The sequence below is a fragment of the Oncorhynchus nerka genome, linkage group LG3, assembly GCF_034236695.1.
Source record: "Oncorhynchus nerka isolate Pitt River linkage group LG3, Oner_Uvic_2.0, whole genome shotgun sequence".
Taxonomy (NCBI): domain Eukaryota; kingdom Metazoa; phylum Chordata; class Actinopteri; order Salmoniformes; family Salmonidae; genus Oncorhynchus; species Oncorhynchus nerka.
Genome location: NC_088398.1, coordinates 30465329 through 30483790, shown reverse-complemented (window position 1 = coordinate 30483790; position 18462 = coordinate 30465329). Strand labels below are relative to the sequence as shown.

The 18462-nt window shown below is 45.7% G+C and overlaps 1 protein-coding gene across 4 annotated transcripts in view; it reads right to left on the bottom strand.

Annotated features, from left to right (window-relative positions):
- Positions 1–2497: 2497 nt before the first annotated feature.
- mms22l (MMS22-like, DNA repair protein) overlaps positions 2498–18462 on the bottom strand; it is a 33223-nt gene continuing 17258 nt past the window's right edge. For all 4 annotated transcript variants that reach the window (XM_029629451.2, XM_029629426.2, XM_029629433.2 and 1 more), the window contains 12 exons: positions 17385–17891; positions 10375–10571; positions 9900–10050; positions 7732–7871; positions 7036–7181; positions 6300–6459; positions 5875–6020; positions 5480–5691; positions 5098–5264; positions 4837–4933; positions 4352–4519; positions 2498–2769 (listed from right to left, as the gene is read on the bottom strand). In XM_029629451.2, coding sequence (XP_029485311.1) covers positions 2694–2769; positions 4352–4519; positions 4837–4933; positions 5098–5264; positions 5480–5691; positions 5875–6020; positions 6300–6459; positions 7036–7181; positions 7732–7871; positions 9900–10050; positions 10375–10571; positions 17385–17891 — 2167 coding nt within the window. In that variant the 3' untranslated portion in view covers positions 2498–2693. The remainder of the gene's footprint in view (positions 2770–4351; positions 4520–4836; positions 4934–5097; positions 5265–5479; positions 5692–5874; positions 6021–6299; positions 6460–7035; positions 7182–7731; positions 7872–9899; positions 10051–10374; positions 10572–17384; positions 17892–18462) is intronic.

Sequence of the window (18462 nt, the reverse complement as noted above, 5' to 3'; positions counted from 1 at the left end):
CTATACCACGAGTATGACAAAACATGTATTTGTATTGCTCTAATTACTTGGAAAGTGGTGTATAATAGCAGTAAGGCACTTTGGGGTTTGTGGTATATGGCAAATATACCACGGCTAAGGGCTGTATCCAGGCACTCTGTGTTGTCGTGCATAAGAACAGCCCTTAGCCGTGGTATATTTGCCAATTACCACGCCCCTTATTGCTTAACTATACCACAGGTATACAAAACACGAATGATACCTGCTCTTTCCATGACAGACTGACCATGTGAATCCAGGTGAAAGCTATGATCCCTTATTGATGTCACTTGTTAAATCCACTTCAATCAGTGTAGATGAAGGGGAGGAGACAGGTTAAATAAGGATGTTTAAGCCTTGAGACATGGATTGTGTATGTGTGCGATTCAGATGGTGAATGGGCAAGACAAACGATGTAAGTGCCTGTGAACGGGTTAGGTGCCAGGCGCAGCCGTTTGTGTCAAGAACTGTGATGCTGCTGGGTATGAACAATGGTCCCCTACCCAACTTGACAACATTGAGAAGCACATAATACCCATAAAAAATGGAAACGTTTATTCCGCCATTTATTTGTCATATCGTGAAGTTTACAATTAAATGCAATTAATTGTGAGGTTTTGAGAGCCGTGTAATTCTCGGACAAGGAGAGATGTATCAATATATTCGCCTCAATCTAATTATTGATAAACGTGACCTCGGTCCGAGAGATTTGCGCGGTTATCAAAACTCCACGTCACGTCACGTAAGCATACACGAAACAAAGACCTTATATGAAGTAGTTCTAAAATCCCAGATGGAAAAATGGATGGTGAAAAAAACGATTGGAACCATTTCCTGGGTTTTATGACTCATACTGTGGTACACAATAGGCTAACTAGCCATCATGGCACACATATAATCATTCAAAGCTGCACCAATATCCAATATAAATCCACATGAAGAGGAAGAGCTGATAGGAAGTGGATAGGCCAGGTGCATCAATAAGCATGAAAGACGAGACACGCAGCTCAAAAAGCACCCCTATTGATCTTGTTAAGGGACAATACAATTATCCTACCTAGACTATAGTAGCCTACAACACCACAATGCAATGAATATTTGTTTTCAGGTAGGTGCAAAATTCTACCATAGGCTGCGGTGAAAATGTCATTTGAATAATGGCGCAAAAGCCCCGTGATTTGAATGTTTCATTCCATTTGGATAAGTTGTGAGTCTACTCTCGACAGTTTATAAGATCGAAAGGTACAGCAGCAGGTCAGTCTGTATTTCTACTTCGGATACTGACATGCGCTGTCTTGTTGCGGATCATCGTTCTCGCATATCGTCCTATAATAATGGGACTCTCAGCAGGCCCAGTTATTCAGGAAGGCTCAACACATGCTCTGCCTCCTCTCTGATCGGAGCAGCTATTCTCTAGAATCTTAACGCTTCAGTAGCCTAAATGTTTGTCATTTTACTTTTAAAATGTATTAAATTACCGTTTATATGTGGCATGAACACACAACCAATGACAATGTTTCAATCTGATTACTTCAACGTGGTGCATTGGCACAGTAACCTGTTGGTGGATCATTCGTTGCATATACTTAATAGAATAATAGCATCACCATTTTTAAAAATCAGATTTCCAGGCCTCTCGAATGGCGCAGCGGTCTAAGGCACTGCTTCGCAGTGCTTGAGGTGTCACTGCAGACCCGGGTTTGATCACAGGATGTGTCACAGCCGAGCGTGACCGGGACACTCATGGAGGCAACGCACAATTGGCCCAGCGTCACTCGGGTTAGGGGAGGGTTTGGCCCGTCAGAATTTCCTTCTCCCATCGCGCTCTAGCGACTCCTGTTGGCGGACCGGGCGCCTGCAAGATGATTTCGATCGCCAGCTTGACAGTGTACAACAGACAGGGAGAATGAGAATGTCCCGTAGCCCTGCGTGGCATCAACTGTGCCACAACAGCATGCTGAAATGGAAATAGTCAATATGCACATCTATAAACACATGGTTGCTATAGTTATTTATTTTTTTGGTTTCTAAACATTATTTTGAGTTAATTCTATGAGGAGGGAGGGTATCCAACAAGTAACCTACAGTACAAGGGGAGGGTCATGTGAGACTGTTTTCTATGTTGGGGGAGTGCATTTTTTTTATGACAAGATCGACCAGGCATGAAATTCTGACAAAATGAAGCCTGATTGCATGAAGATTGCAAAGGAAAAAGGGAATGGAAAGAGCAGAAGTAATCTTTCGGACTCTGGCTGTATCTTGATGAGGGATACAGTGTCAGGAAAGGAGGCGGGTTTCTGCCTGTAAAGTTGGGCCAACAAAAGAGTGCATGAGCATAAAGAGATCCTATTTGTCTACTATCGGTAGTTACTATCACAACATGGAAGAACAAAATATTATACATTTATCTATATGCATCACACACTCGTTCCATGCCTGTGAAATTAGGAAACAGAAATACAACACTAGCACTTCCACATTATCTTATTTCATCACATTTTCTTTATTTCGTAACACCTTTTTTGAAACATTTTTCAATATGAAGATGGAAACTTGACCATAAATTATGATCTATATCACCAACAGGACAATTTCTATACATATTGTATATCTATACATGAATCCCAGTGGTGTTGAGGTCAACAGCATGGTGACCTGGTTCTGGGGGTCAAGGGTCAGTCCTCCTCCAGGCTGATGATCTCCGCCTGACCACCGTCCCCCAGCAGAGTCAGCAAATTCCTGTATGCATTCCTGTCACACATGCAGAGACATTGAGTGAGTGATGTCACAGCACAAGATCTAGTATATTTCATACAGAGTTGACTGTGTCACTGAACACTGTATAAATACAGTGCATTCAGAAAGTATTCAGACCCCTTTATTTCTCCCCCCAAAAAATTACATTACAGCCTTATTCTAAAATGGATTAAATCATTTTTTTTTTCTCATCAATGTACACACAATTCCCCGTAATGACTAAACAAAAACAGGTTTAGACATTTTTGTAGATAAAAAAAGAAAGAAAAATATGAGTACTTTGTTGACACACCTGAGTGGGAGGCCCCGTGCATAATTGAGCAAGAGGACAAGTACAGTAGAGTGTCTAGTTTGAGAAACAGACGCCTCAAGTCCTCACAAGTGGCTTTTTCTTTGCAACTCTGCCTAGAAGGCCAGCATCCCGGAGTCGCCTCTTCACAGTTGACAAAACACTGAGACTGGTGTTTTGCTAGTACTATTTAATGAATCTGCCAGTTGAGGACTTGAGGTGTCTTTCTCAAACTAGACTTTCTAATGTACTTGTCCTCTTGCTCAGTTGTGCACCGGGGCCTCCCACTCATCTTTCTATTCTGGTTAGGGACAATTTGTGCTGTTCTGTGAAGGGGGAAGTACACAGCGTTGTACGAGATCTTCAGTTTCTTTGGCAATTTCTCACATGGAATAGCCTTCATTTCTCAGAAGAAGAACAGAAGAAACCCACAAATGCTGATGCTCCAGATACTCAACTAGTCTAACGAAGGACAGTTTTATTGCTTCTTTAATCAGACAACAATTGCAAAAGGGTTTTCTAATGATCAATTATCCTTTTAAAATTATAAAATTGGATTAGCTAACACAATGTGCCATTGGAACACAGGAGTGATGGTTGCTGATAATGGGACTATGTAGATATTCCATTAAAAAAATATGCTGTTTCCAGCTACAATAGACATTTACAACATTAACACTATTTCTGATCAATTTGATGTTATTATAAAAATGGACAACAAAAAAAAGTTTCTTTCAAAAACAAGGACATTTCTACGTGACCCCAAACTTTTGAACGGTACACACACACTGCATTCAGAAAGTATCCAGACCCTTTCCCTTTTTCGACATTGTTACATTACAGCCTTACTCTAAAATTGACTAAATTATTTTTGTGTTGGGGGGGGGGGGGGGGGGGTGTTTTTATTAGTGATGTGGTTTGATATCTGGCATGTCATACATACACTGGCTTCATGGTTTTATGACTACTGTAAAGCATTTCAATAGAATCAACATTTGGACGAAAGTCCCATTCCCTATACTTCAGATGTTTTCCCCACGTAGGCCAACACGCAATTTATACCGTGCGATAAAGATTCCTCGTGGTGTGTGTAGACGTAGTGTTATATCAGGCCGGGTGACAAGATTCTCTGAGGGGAAACTGATTTTTTTTTAAAGGCATCCAAAAAAAGGCAACAGTACTTAGTTGTTCCGCATCTCTCCAAATATAAATTAACCTTAACAAATAGGATTATGTCTAGGTTAGGTTAGACTAGAGACTGGGATACAGTCAGGTTTAAAACTCTACCTCAGTGTGGTGTTCTTGCCCAGTCCTCTCTTGTGTTCTGTGTTCCTCAGACTCAGCGACAGAACAGGGATCAGGACCTGGACCACATGACTGTCCAGAACAGCTATCGTCTCCAGAACACTGTACACCTGTCTGTCATACAACCCCTCGTTCTCCTCCACAAAGGACCTGAACACACAGAACACAGTAAGACAGAGATACTGTAACACCAATGTACATGCTTTATACACACAAAGCGTCGCAGGATATGTACATTTCTAACCGTGGCGGTTCAAAAAAAGCATGGCTGCCCTAGAACAGTGTCGCGTTCAGCCGACACGAAGCAGCAGGAAATGTTCTGAACAGAGTGAAACAGGGAAGCTTTCCACGAACTTGTCCGACGTCTGAAAAACGTTTTTTGCTACGGTGTACATTAATAGACACCACCTAAGCGCTGAATGCAGAGAGAAGGAAGAGTAAAGGCCATGGCAGTTGGTGTCGCTCACCGTAGGACAGTGACGGTCTGGTCACATGGTGCACCCCCTGCAGCGGCCGAACATCTCTCCACCACCAGCTGCAGGGCCTCTGTACTGGTCCTCCTCACTGTGAACGCACAGCTGCTTTTAGACTGGTTACCACACGCACATTGCACACACAAAAAACCTAGAAGAACCCCCCCCCCCCCCCCATAGCAGCAAGCTCGTTCGGCATATTGTTCACAAATAGGATTACTGCGCGTACGTGTCTTTCTGTGTGTGGACTCTCACCGTGAGGCTCGTTGACCAGCTTCAGGCAGCGGAGCAGAGAGGGGAGGGGCATGGTGAGCAGGGCGGGGTCACTGTCATTGTTCCGTCTCAGCAGCTCCAATAGGAAGGCCAGGACCGTGACCAGGCGGGGAGGAGGGGCGTTGCCTTTGAAATGCAAGAAGTTCTCACTATGGAGACAGAGACAGACGAAGGTATGACACAGAGCCATGTCATGTCTGGCCATTTGGTAGATGTTCATAGGTGGATTAGGACGAAGTTGTCCTGAGACACTACTCCAAGGTCAGTTTGGCTTCGCATTCCCTTACCTAATTATGTGGGCAGGGTTAACTCCTCCTGGATCTGTGCCTAAGAGCAATCTCTACCCAGAGCGTCAGAACCCTACCTGATCACCTGCAGGATGCTCCTTCTCAGTGCCGCCCCACGCGGGGTGGGCGTGGCCTCGCAAGCCGCCAGCAGCACCGGGTGATTGGCTATGGCCCCAACCGATGGCGTGGCAGGCAGGAAATGGTCGAGGTACTTGGAGATGACATCCCGGAGCTGTTTCTTCAGGTAGGCACCCTGAGACTGAGACATACTGGTTGCTATAGACAGACCCTGGAGGGGAGGAAAGGAGAGACGGAGAGAGAGGTCAGTTCGTATACTTCTGCATTTCTTTCCTCCCCTCCAACCCTGCTAGTACGTTCAGAAGTATCAAAACAATTATTTTTGTCAGAAGTATCAGAAGTATTCAAAGTGGGAGTGTGTGTGTGTGTGCGGGTGTCTGTGCATGCGGCCCACCTGCAGGTAGAGGGGCAGGCTGTCCCTCAAGGCCTTGTCCAGCCCGGACAGAGAGTTAGGGAGGAGCAGCCCGTTGACAATGTTGAACAGCAGATGCTGGGCCTTAGAGGTGGCCAGCAGGGGACTCCAGTGCTTCACAACGCACCCTGAGAACACACACACACCAAGGATGACAGACATTCAACGTGTTTGAGGCGATAGGCTCGAAGCAAGTCGCTGGGCAGAATTGCTAACCCTGATCATATCCTGATCCTCGTAAACACGCCGATTCCTTCTCACCCAATACCAAATTAAGAGATCTGTAGAGATCTGAAATAATTGGATAGGTATAAGCAATAGCTCCACCTTATACCTATCCAGTCCTTAGAGATTCACACAACAGCCTAAAGGGGATAGGGGCAAATCTCAGTGATGCATACACCCACCCACAGCCCAGTAGGCCAGCAGCAGCCCCTCCTGAGGACTCTTATTGACCAGGTAGTGTTTGATATACTTTATGATGTCCCCTGTGTAGTCCAGAGCACGGGTGACCATGGCAGAACGCTCAGACAACACCTGCAGCCCACTGTACACACGCCCCACAGCCTGAGAGAGGAAAATACAAAATGACAACGTATTTAAACTGTATTTGTATGGAAATGCGGACATGCTGTTGATATACATGTTAATGCCAAAATAAAGGAAACACCAACATAAAGTGCCTTAATAGGGCATTGGGCCACCACAAGCAAGAACAGCTTCAATACTTCTTGGCATAGATTCTACAAGTGTCTGGAATTCTATTGCAAGGATGCGACATCATTCTTCCATGAGAAATTCCATTTTGGAAACTGCTGTATTTTGCAAATAAATTCATTAAAAATCCTACATTTTGATTTTCTGGATTTTTTTTCTCATTTTGTCTTGTCATAGTTGAGGTGTACCTATGATAAATTACAGGCCTCGCTCATCTTTTTAAGTGGGAGAACTTGCACAATTGGTGGCTGACTAAATACTTTTTTGCCCCACTGTACTTTGTATCCCTCATTTACTAAAGTGTTTCCTTTATTTTGGCAGTTACCTGCATGTATCGTGCATGTTGCAAATATCTTTGTGCACATGCGTGTGTGAGATGACAAGCTACCCTGTGTGTGTGACGAGGTGTAAAAAGTATTTAGTTACCTTGATGAACATCTCCAGAGCAGACCTGGGCACTAGCTTGCTGCCGGCTCCAGGCTGCAGCCCGGCCCTCTGCAGTAGGGAGTCTACCTCAGGGAGCCTTAATACGAGCCTAGTGAGCTCCGACAACTGCTCCTCCAGAGCCCTGCCTGGAAAAAGTCAGTAACGCATCATAAATAATCACACATGCCACTTAGCAGATGTGTAAATGCAGTCTTTGGATAAACATGTTTCCCAATTCTGATCCTTTGCCTGATTTATTGGCAAAATATCTGATCTGATTGGGCAAAATATCAAAATTGGGCTGCCTGTGTAAATGCTGGCCATTTTTAAAATGTGTATCAGTTCCTTATGGGAACTGAACCCACAACCTTAAGTGTTTCTAGCGCCACTCCTTCCAACTGAGCCACACATATACACACTTACATCTCCATAACAAAACACTGAAATAAACTTACAGAAATACACATACTTAAAAAGGGGAAACTAATGGGAAATTATCATAATATGGTAATAGACAAGAAGTGTAAGTGTAGTGTTTTAATGTGGCCTAACTTACTGAGGATGTCTTTCCATGGCTGACTGCTGAACGGAAACCAGTGAGGCCTGGCAAGTGTGTGCACGCACGACTACGCATCTTCGGATAAGAGCGTTTGATAAATGGTCGGATGTCCAGGGTTCTAGGTTGAGGTTCTGTACCTGCTTTGCTGTCCGTGCCATCTGGGTTCTTGTGGATGTGCTGCTGCAGAACACAGCGGAACCAGGCTCTCACAGACAGGGTCTGGGCTGAGCCCGACACAGAACCTCCAGAGCCGGAGCTCACTGAATACACCAGCTCACTGTGGAAGAGAGGTCAGCTTGACATAGAACAAACAACAAATATGTTTAAGGGAATCACAAGTTAGAGAAAGGTGAGGCACAGAATTTATAATCTTAATTAGTTATTGTTTGGGATGCGAGGTGATTTGAGTATCAGTGATTCTGTGCAGTCTGACCGCAATGTAGTGGATCTCAATCTCTACAGTCGTGGCCAAAAGTTGAGAATTACACAAATATTAATTTTCACAAAGTCTGCTGCCTCAATTTGTATGATGGCAATTTGCATGTACTCCAGAATGTTATGAAGAGTGATCAGATTAACTGCAATGCAATTAATTGCAAAGTCCCTCTTTGCCATACAAATGAACTGAATCCCCCAAAAACATTTCCACTGCATTTCAGCCCTGCCACAAAAGGACCAGCTGAGATCATGTCAGTGATTATCTCGTTAACACAGGTGTAAGTGTTGATGAGGACAAAGCTGGAGATCACTCTGTCATGCTGATTTGAGTTCGAATAATAGACTGGAAGCTTCAAAAGGAGGGTGATGCTTGGAATCATTGTTCTTCCTCTGTCAAACATGGTTACCTGCAAGGAAACACGTGCCGTCATCATTGCTTTGCACAAAAAGGGCTTCACAGGCAAGGATATTGCGGCCAGTGAGATTGCACCTAAATCAACCATTTATCGGATCATCAAGAACTTCAAGGAGAGCGGTTCAATTGTTGTGAAGACGGCTTCAGGGCGCCCAAGAAAGTCCAGCAAGCGCCAGGACCGTCTCCTAAAGTTGATTCAGCTGCGGGATCGGGGCACCACCAGTACAGAGCTTGCTCAGGAATGTCTGCAGGCAGGTGTGCGTTCATCTGCACGCACAGTGAGGCAAAGACTTTTGGAGGATGGCCTGGTGTCAAGAAGGGCAGCAGAGAAGCCACTTCTCTCTAGGAAAAACATCAGGGACAGTCTGATATTCTGCAAAAGGTACAGGGATTGGACTGCTGAGGACTGGGGTAAAGTCATTTTCTCTGGTGAAATCCCTTTCCGATTGTTTGGGGCATCCGGAAAAAAGCTTGTCCGGAGAAGATAAGGTGAGCGCTAGCCTCAGTCCTGTGTCATGCCAACAGTGTGTCATGCCAACAGTAAAGCATCCTGAGACCATTCATGTGTGGGGTTGCTTCTCAGCCAAGGGAGTGGGCTCACTCACTATTTTGCCTAAGAACACAGCCACGAATAAAGAATGGTATCAACACATCCTCCGAGAGCAACTTCTCCCAACCTTCCAGGAACAGTTTGGTGACAAACAATGCATTTTCCAGCATGATGGAGCACCTTGCCATAAGGCAAAAGTGATAACTAAGTGGCTCGGGGAACAAAACATCAATATTTTGGGTCCATAGTCAGGAAACTCCCCAGACCTTAATCCCATTGAGAATTTGTGATCAAACCTCAAGGAGGCGGGTGGACAAACAAAAACCCACAAATTCTGACAAACTCCAAGCATTGATTGATGGCAGCCCATTCTTGCACAGTCAGGATGTGGCCCAGAAGTTAATTGACAGCATGCCAGGGCGGATTGCAGAGGTCTTGAAAAATAAATATTGACAACTTCATTGTATTACCAATAAAAGCCTTTGACACTTATGAAATGCTTGTAATTATACTTTACTATTCACCATAGTAACATCTGACAAAAATATCTAAAGACACCAAAGCAGCAAACTTTGTGAAAATGTATATTTGTGGCCAAAAGTTTTGAGAATGACACGACTGTATGTTCCCCTGGAGCAAGGCTCTACACAGATGTGCTAATCTGTATAAAGGGAGGCTCACATGATGGATAGTAGCTTGGAATGCAAAGGTGATTTGTAGATCAATGATTTTGTGCAGCACCTTGCTCAGAATGATCCTTTCGGATGTTTGCCACCACACATGGTTCATATTCATTAGTGCACTCCGTAGCAAAGTGTTTTGCAACAGAAAATAAAAACAAGCATTCCTCTTGGACAAGTTCAGACCCTGCTTACTAGGGTAATGTACTGGAGTAATGTTACCTGTTCTGGAGTAGGTGGGGTAGGTAGCGAGTCACTAGCAGGGGGTGAAGCATGTCGTCCCAGCTGAAGCACTGCATGATGGACTGGATGGGGTTGGGCTGGAGGTCTTGGGGGGCAGAGCTAGGAAGGTCAAAGGCCAGCAGTGTAAATCCTGGAAAAGAGAGTCAACATTCATACCATGTTACGGTAACTACCGTGGAAAATATGTTTGAGAGAGTCATACTATAATGGAAAGATTTTTCACTGCATGGTCAAGACAAAGCAAAGATGCAAGATGTTGAGAGTAAAAGAGCTGACAAGAGAGCACGAGAGAGCGCGAGAGAGAGAAACGGTGAGACAAAGGCAGACAGTGTATATTATCTTATGAGCAAGACAACTGTTCGTGTGTGCAACCCACAGTGTGAAATTGTTGTACACAGTGAACATTTATCCTCCTCCCTCCCACTCTCTCCCTCTCTCAGTGTGAGCCTCTGACCTGCGGCAGCATCAGCCAGTTGGGCAGGAGGGGTGTTGGAAAGGCGCAGGCTGCGGAGGAAGGGGAAAAAGTGGGCCCAGAGAGCTGTTGCAACCGCTAGGTGGCGGTCTTTACCCACGCTGGCACTGGGAGGAGGCAGCCAGGCACCGGGGGGACATGCCGAGTGGCCAGGCTGGACATTGCGCTGATGGACCCTCCTGTAGGTCACACATACACCAATAACATCATTATTCAACAGACCCACAGCATCTCCCTCTCTATCATACCACCTCTCCACCTCCATCCCTATCTATACTCCACTTCCTTCCTCTTTCACATTCTCTCCTTCCTCTTCCTTGCTCTCTCACTCTTCCCATCTCTGGGGGGATTAGGTCATGCGGTGCAGTGCCGGGTAGAGAGGAGCAGGGCAGGGCAGATCCCCTGTACACAGACTGGGCTCTGGCTGCTGTGTCTGCCTGGTCCCACGGCAGCTGGCATTAGCCCAGATAAGCAGCTGAAGGAGCTGTAATCTCATTTAGACTGAAGATGATCCTCCTGTCCCCTCATTCGCCCGGATGGAGCGAGGGAGAGAGGGATGGAGGGGAGGGAGGCAGGGGTGAGTACTGGCACTCCCTCAGCTCCCCACTAGTCTCTCTCACACACACACACAGACACACACCTCTGCCTGCGCCTTCCAGCAAGGTTGCATCTAATCCAGAGAGAGCCGAGACAATCGATTAGAGTCTGAATTCATTAGCCTCGTTACTACGGCGGAATGGGCCTTTCACACCCATCAAGGCTCATTGTACAAGACAGTCAGAGACCCCACTTAATCCTTCCCACTGCCGCTTCTTATAGCTGTACACACACACACCATTAGAGACCCCACTTAACCCCTCTCCCAAATGCAGCCACTATCACACACACACAGACTGACTTGCCACTCGGACAGCTGATGAAACTGTGGGTTTGCACAACCGATGAATGTCTGCACAAACTCTCAGAAACCGTCTCAGGGAAGCCCATCTGCATGCTCGTCGTCCTCACCAGGGTCTTGACCCGACTACAGTTCGGTGTCGTAACCGACTTCAGTGTGCAAATGCTCACCTTCGATGCCACTGGCACACTGGAGTGTTCTTCACGGATTAATCCCGGTTTCAACTGTACCGGGCAGATGGCAAACAGCGTGTATGGCGTCGTGCGGGCGAGCGGTTTGCTGATGTCAATGTTGCAAACAGATTGCCACATGGTGGTGGTGGGGTTATGGTATGGGGTTATGGCAATTTGAATGCACAGAGATACCGTGTCGAGATCCTGAGGCCCGTTGTTGTGCCATTACTTCATATTTCAGCATGATAAAGCCCCTATGTCGCAAGGATCTGTACACAATTCCTGGAAACGGAAAATGTCCCAGTTCTTCCATGGCCTGCATACTCAGACATTGAGCATGTTTGGGATGCTCTGGATCAACGTGTATCACAGCGTATTCCAGTTCCCGACAACAACCTCTGGCAGTCTATGGGGGTGCCACAGGGTTCAATTCTCGGGCCGACTTTTCTCTGTATATATCAATGATGTTGCTCTTGCTGCGGGTGATTCTTTGATTAACCTCTACGCAGACGACACCATTCTGTATACATCTGGCCCTTCTTTGGACACTGTGTTAACAAACCTCCAAACGAGCTTCAACGCCATACAACACTCCTTCCGTGGCCTCCAACTGCTCTTAAATGCTAGTAGAACGAAATGCATGCTCTTCAACCAATCGCTGCCCGCACCCGCCCGCCCGACTAACATCACTACTCTGGAAGGTTCCGACTTAGAATATGCGGACAACTATAAATACCTAGGTGTCTGGCTAGACTGTAAACTCTCCTTCCAGACTCACATTAAGCATCTCCAATCCAAAGTTAAATCTAGAATCGGCTTCCTATTTCGCAACAAAGCCTCCTTCACTCATGCTGCCAAACATACCCTCATAAAACTGACTATCCTACCGATCCTTGACTTCAGCAATGTCATTTACAAAATAGCCTCCAACACTCTACTCAGCAAATTGGATGCAGTCTAACACAGTGCCATCCGTTTTGTCTCCAAAGCCCCATATACTACCCAACACTGCGACCTGTATGTACCTCTCATTGGATGGTCCTCGCTACATATTCGTCGCCAATCCCACTGGCTTCAGGTCATCTTTAAGTCTTTGCAAGGTAAAGCTCCGCCTTATCTCAGCTCACTGGTCACAATCGCAACACCCACCCGTAGCACGCGCTCCAGCAGGTATATTTCACTGGTCATCCCCAAAGCCGCCTTTCCTTCCAGGTCTCTGCTACCAATGACTGAATCACTGAAGTTGGAGACTTATATCTCCCTCACTAACTTTAAGCGTCAGCTGTCAGAGCAGCTTACCGATCGCTGCAGCTGTACACAGCCCATCTGTAAATAGCCCATGCAACCAACCACCTACCTACCTCATCCCCATATTTGTTTTTCTGCACACCAGTATTTCTACTTGCACATCCTCATCTGCACATATACAGTTGAAGTCAGAACTTTACATACACCTTAGCCAAATACATTTAAACTCAGTTTATCACAATTCCTGACATTTAATCCTAGTAATAATTGCCTGTCTTAGGTCAGTTAGGATCACCACTTTATTTTAAGAATATAAAATGTCAGAATAATAGTAGAGAGAATTACTTATTTCAGCTTTCATTTCTTTCATCACATTCCCAGTGGGTCAGAAGTTTAGATCCAAATACTAATGGAGTGTTAGCATTGCCTTTAATTTGTTTAACTTGGGTCAAACGTTTCAGGTAGCCTTCCACAAGCTTCCCACAATAAGTTGGGTGAATTTTGGCCCATTCCTCCTGACAGAGCTGGTGTAACTGAGTCAGGTTTGTAGGCCTCCTTGCTCACACACACTATTTCAGTTCTGCCCACAAATGTTGAGGTCAGGGCTTTGTGATGGCCACTCCAATACCTTGACTTTGTTGTGCTTAAGCCTTTTTGCCACAACTTTGGAAATATGCTTCGGGTCATTGTCCATTTAGAAGACCCATTTGCAACCAAGCTTTAACTTCCTGACTGATGTCTTGAGATGTTGCTTCAATATATCCACATCATTTTCCTTTCATCTCTAGGAGACAGAACGCGTCTCCTTACTATGCTGTATGAGATCAGGTCTTGGCTGATTTCTCTTGATTTTCCCATGAAAATCAAGAGCAAAAAGGCGCTGAGTTTGAAGGTAGGCCTTGAAATACATCCACAGGTACATCTCCAATTGACTCAAATGATGTCAATTAGCCTAACAGAAGCTTCTAAAGCCATTACATAATTTTCTGGATTTTTCCAAGCTGTTTAAAGGCCCACTCAACTTAGTGTATGTAAACTTCTGACCCACTGGAATTGTGATACAGTGAAATAAGTGATAAGTGAAATAATCTGTATGCAAACAATTGTTAGAAAAATGACTTGTGTCATGCACAAAGTAGATGTCCTTACAGACTTGCCAAAACTATAGTTTGTTAACAAGACATTTGTGGAGTGGTTGAAAAACGATTTTTAATGACTCCAACTTAAGTGTATGTAAACTTCCGACTTCAACTGTATCTCTCCAGTGTAAATTGCTAAATTGTAATTACTTCGCCACTATTGGCCTATTTATTGCTTTACCTCCTTACTTCATTTGCACACACTGTATACAGATTTTTCAATTGTGTTATTGACTGTAAGAATGTTTATCCCATGTGTAACTCTGTTGTTTTTGTCGCACTGCTTTGCTTCGTCTTCGCCAGATCGCAGTTGTAAATGAGAACTTGTTCTCAACTGGCCTACCTTGTTAAATAAAGGTGAAATAAAAATAAAAAACATTTAAAAAATATCCAGCAACTTTGCACAGCCATTGAATGAGAGTAGGACAACAACTATATGTGAAGGAGATGTGTTGCACTGCATGAGGCAAATGGTGGTCACACCAGATACTGACTGGTTTTCTGATCCAGCCTCCACTTTTTTTTAAAGGCATCCGTGAGAAACACATGCATATCTGTATTCCCAGTCATGTGAAATCCATGGATTAGAGTCTAATGAATTTAAATAAATTAACTGATTTCCTTATTTGAACTGTAACTCAGTAAAAATCCTTTTAAATTTTTGCATGTCGCGTTTCTATTTTTGTTCAGTGTAGTTAAGGCATACCGTAACCTACACCGGTTGAATGAGTTTGTTATTATTGTCGGCTAATCAAAGGGGCACTGTCTACAGTGGCTCCATGTGTAGCAAACAACGTAGATCTTTAAATCAATGGAAAGTTGAATTAAAATTATGGAATTAAGTCAGTTAAATGATAAGGAGTAGGCTACAATGAGCAACCATCAGGTAGGCTGTTGTTTAATCTAAATGGAGTTGAAGACAGCAAGCCAGTTCCCAAGCTTTTTCTCCCCAATTTTGTGGTATCCAATTGGTAGTTATAGTCTTGTCCCATCGCTGCAACTCCCGTACGGACTCAGGAGAGGCGAAGGTCGAGAGCCGCGCATCCTCCGAAACCCAACCCAGCCAAGCCACACTGCTTCTTGACACAATTCCCGCTTAACGCGGAAGCCAGTCGCACCAATGTGTCAGAGGGTACACCTGACGACCGTGTCAGTGTGCATCGCGCCCAGCCGGCCACAAGAGTCGCTAGTGCGCGATGGGACAAGAACATCCCTGCCGGCCAAACCCTCCTCTAACCCGGACGACGCTGGGCCAATTGTACGCCGCCCCATGGGTCTCCCGGTCGCAGCCGGCAGCGACAGACTCGAACCAGGATCTCTAGTGGCACAGCTAGCACTGTGATACAGTGCCTTAGACCACTGCACTACTCGGGAGGCCCAGTTACCAAGTTTTTTTTTTAAAGATATTTTAAATACTATTTGGATATCTGAAAAAAAAATCATATTATTGTAATAGTGAAAATATTTAAAATACCCATCCATAAAAATAAACAAAAATTGCTTCTCAGCAAAGAGCAATTTTGCAAGGACTGTCTGAGTGGGTCTGAGTGAAGAGGGAAAAACTGAAAACTAGCAGTTATTGCCTGAGAGGTTTGGAACTCTCTTTCTTATTGGTCTATTAACTAATGTAATTAGGCAGGCCAAAACGGGCTGAAATTTCAGGTGGTATCTTCAAACAGCTTACACTAAACGGGCATTTTCATTATTTTCACAATTACACAGTATTTTCAAACCTCGGTGTGGAAATACATATAAAACACAGGAAAATGATGTTTATGATTGCACTGGGCCTTAAATAATGACAAGGGGAAAACAACTATTGCCTCCCACCACCTCCATAATGCCCATCCACTGCTCCTTAAGAGAGCAACTCAAGGTCCAATGGAGGGCCAAGGTGTAGGGTCTAGATACGGAGGAGAGCACTTCATTAAGATCTCAGATAATTGTCCACCACCCGCCCAATATAATACTGAATGTGTACCACTGAGACCTCACACACCCCCTCTGGCGACACAGGGGTCTCAAGCTCCCACGCGCAGGATCATGGGACGGAATGAAATTTGAGGAATTAGCCTCCTGATTGGCTGTTGGGCGGGCGGCCGGCCTTGGCGACGGCCATCCGAGTCAGTGGTTGTCACACACACACCTCTCTCGGTCGCAGCCTCTGGGAGGATAATTCTCTTAATGTGTGCAGATTCCGCTCTGCTCTTAATAAACATAATGACGGCGAGGCACAATTTGCCGGACTACATAATTACCTGTTAATTGTGTCACTGAAAACGCATTAAATCACAGAGATACCAAGTACTGCCAGGAAGGAGAATTAAGCTTCATTTGGCAGGACGAATTTGAGAAAGCGCTTTTTTATTTAGTTAAATGGGTCAGCATGATCTCAGCCATAACACTGTCCCCTTTGGGAGTTTGTACAAATGAGTGCCCTCCAACCCCGAGATATGAGATGGGGAAGTTTTTTGAATTAGTGAAGCTAACGAGATATGCCGCGTTACGGGACCCTGGACTGAAATAAGAGAAGAGCACACTTTAGTGATGGTGGAATAATCTACAGTTACATAAAAGGATTTTTTTAAACGATATATATCGCATCGACAATATCGCAATATTACTTATACATCGTATATATGCACTTAATTATCGTGAAACCGTATCGTGAGGCCCCTGGCAATTCCCAGCACTAGTGCACTTAGTGTTTATGGGAATGTGTGCATGCATACACAGGAGAGTCAAAGCAAGCACACACTCATATAAGTTATGAGTGAGGATTGTTGCAGGCTGGCAGCTTACTGCTACATTAGCGCTGACTCAAGGTAATCCAAACTGAACAATAACACAACACTGTAGTGGTCCGGTCCATTCAGACAGCACCAGACACCCTCTCCCTCCTGACGCCACTGTCCTACCATTTCACTTCTTCTCTCACCAGACAGACACCTGTTACACCTGTGCCTTTCTCTCTAAACCTTTGACCTCTGATCGGGTTGTCCGTGTAACACACACCCGTGTCCCGCTGATGAACTCACCCAGACTCGTCTCCACTCTCCTCCACTCCACAAACTCACGACCTGCCGCTATACCCATGGTGACCGCACTGGGGCCCCTAGAGGCCGTAACTATACTCAAGCCTCTGCCAACACCTGCTGAAGGTGACCTGGGGGCCACAGGGTCCCAAGAGACAGAGAAGGGCCTCCATACACAATGAATGGGCTGGGTTTACCATAGGGATGGAGGGGGGACAGAGGACGGCACAATCCTGCCTTTGTAGGTGTCAGTACAGGGGCCTGACTGCCCCGTTTACTGCTTCTAGATCTCAGCATTGATAGGTAGGGCCAGGAGTTTTTTCACGTGATCATGCCAGCAAAAACTCCAGGCTCTAGTTCTAGGGTCTAAGGACAATGCCTGAAAACATGTCAGTCTGTCCGTCACTCCGTCTGTCTGCTCGTCAATGTGTAGAGTGTGTGGGCATTTGTGTTACGGGTGTCTCAGTGAGTTGCTGAGTGTTTGTCCCCCCTCCCTCACCGTAACTCCCTCAGCACGATCTGCAGAAAGCCCAGGGTAGAGCTCAGCTCCGACTGGCGGCAGGCAGGCAGCAGCAGACCGAACCCCTCGTTGAGTAGCTTCTCCTCCGACAGACCGAGACTTGCGCTCGTCTCAAACACCTCGGCCACGCCCTCTAGGTAGGACCCCAGGGGGCCCCAGAGGGCCAGGCGGCGAGACGGTTCTGTGGTCTTCAGGTAGAACTCCCTGGCTGTCTGAGAGAAGGAGGCGGCCAGCCAGCTAGCTTGGGCCCCCACGTCAAGGCCCCTCTCCTGGAAGAGCAGTAAGAGAGCCAGCTGGCCCCTCCACACCAGGCTCCGCTGGGCAGGGGGGGAGTCCGGAGGGAGCAGGCCCAGCAACTCACAGGCCCGTCCGGCCACGTCCTCCAGCTCGGCCTGCCGGGCCACCACTACGAACAGCAGCAGGAAGTTCATCAGCCCAGCCTCGGATAGTTCCTGCATCCGCCGCTGGTGGAACTTGGAGTACACCCTGGAGAGGCACGCGAGAGAGAGATGGATGAGAAATAAGGGACATGAGTTCCCATTGGTCATAGTAAGATGAAGAGATAGTAGTGTCACAGTTCAAATTGAGTGTGTGACATATTATTCATCTTTCACTGAGACTTTGCATTGCTCTAGACAAGATCAGACTGCACCGCCCAAACCAAAATTCAAGTCTTCAAATGTTTATTGGTAGATCTCCCCACCAGCACCTTCCTCCATCACTCCTTCTCTGGTGCTGAGGCATGCCAGGTGTGTGTGCATGAGAAAAACACCCAGCGCATCATTGTTAGATCCTACGAGCACCGTGAACAAATGCCTTTAGAGATCATGTTAAATGTCAGACACTCAGCAGTAGGCACACAGTCACCCACTCTGCAGTCAAACCAATCTACTGCAACACCAGTTAGAGATCAATAACTATCACACACACACCACCCGGGGCTGTGGCGGTCATGAAATTTTGGCAGCCGGTGATTGTCAAGCAAATAACTGCCGGGCTCACGGTAATTGCCTGTTAATTTAAATAAACACATTTAGCATCTCCTGGCTTTCATGCA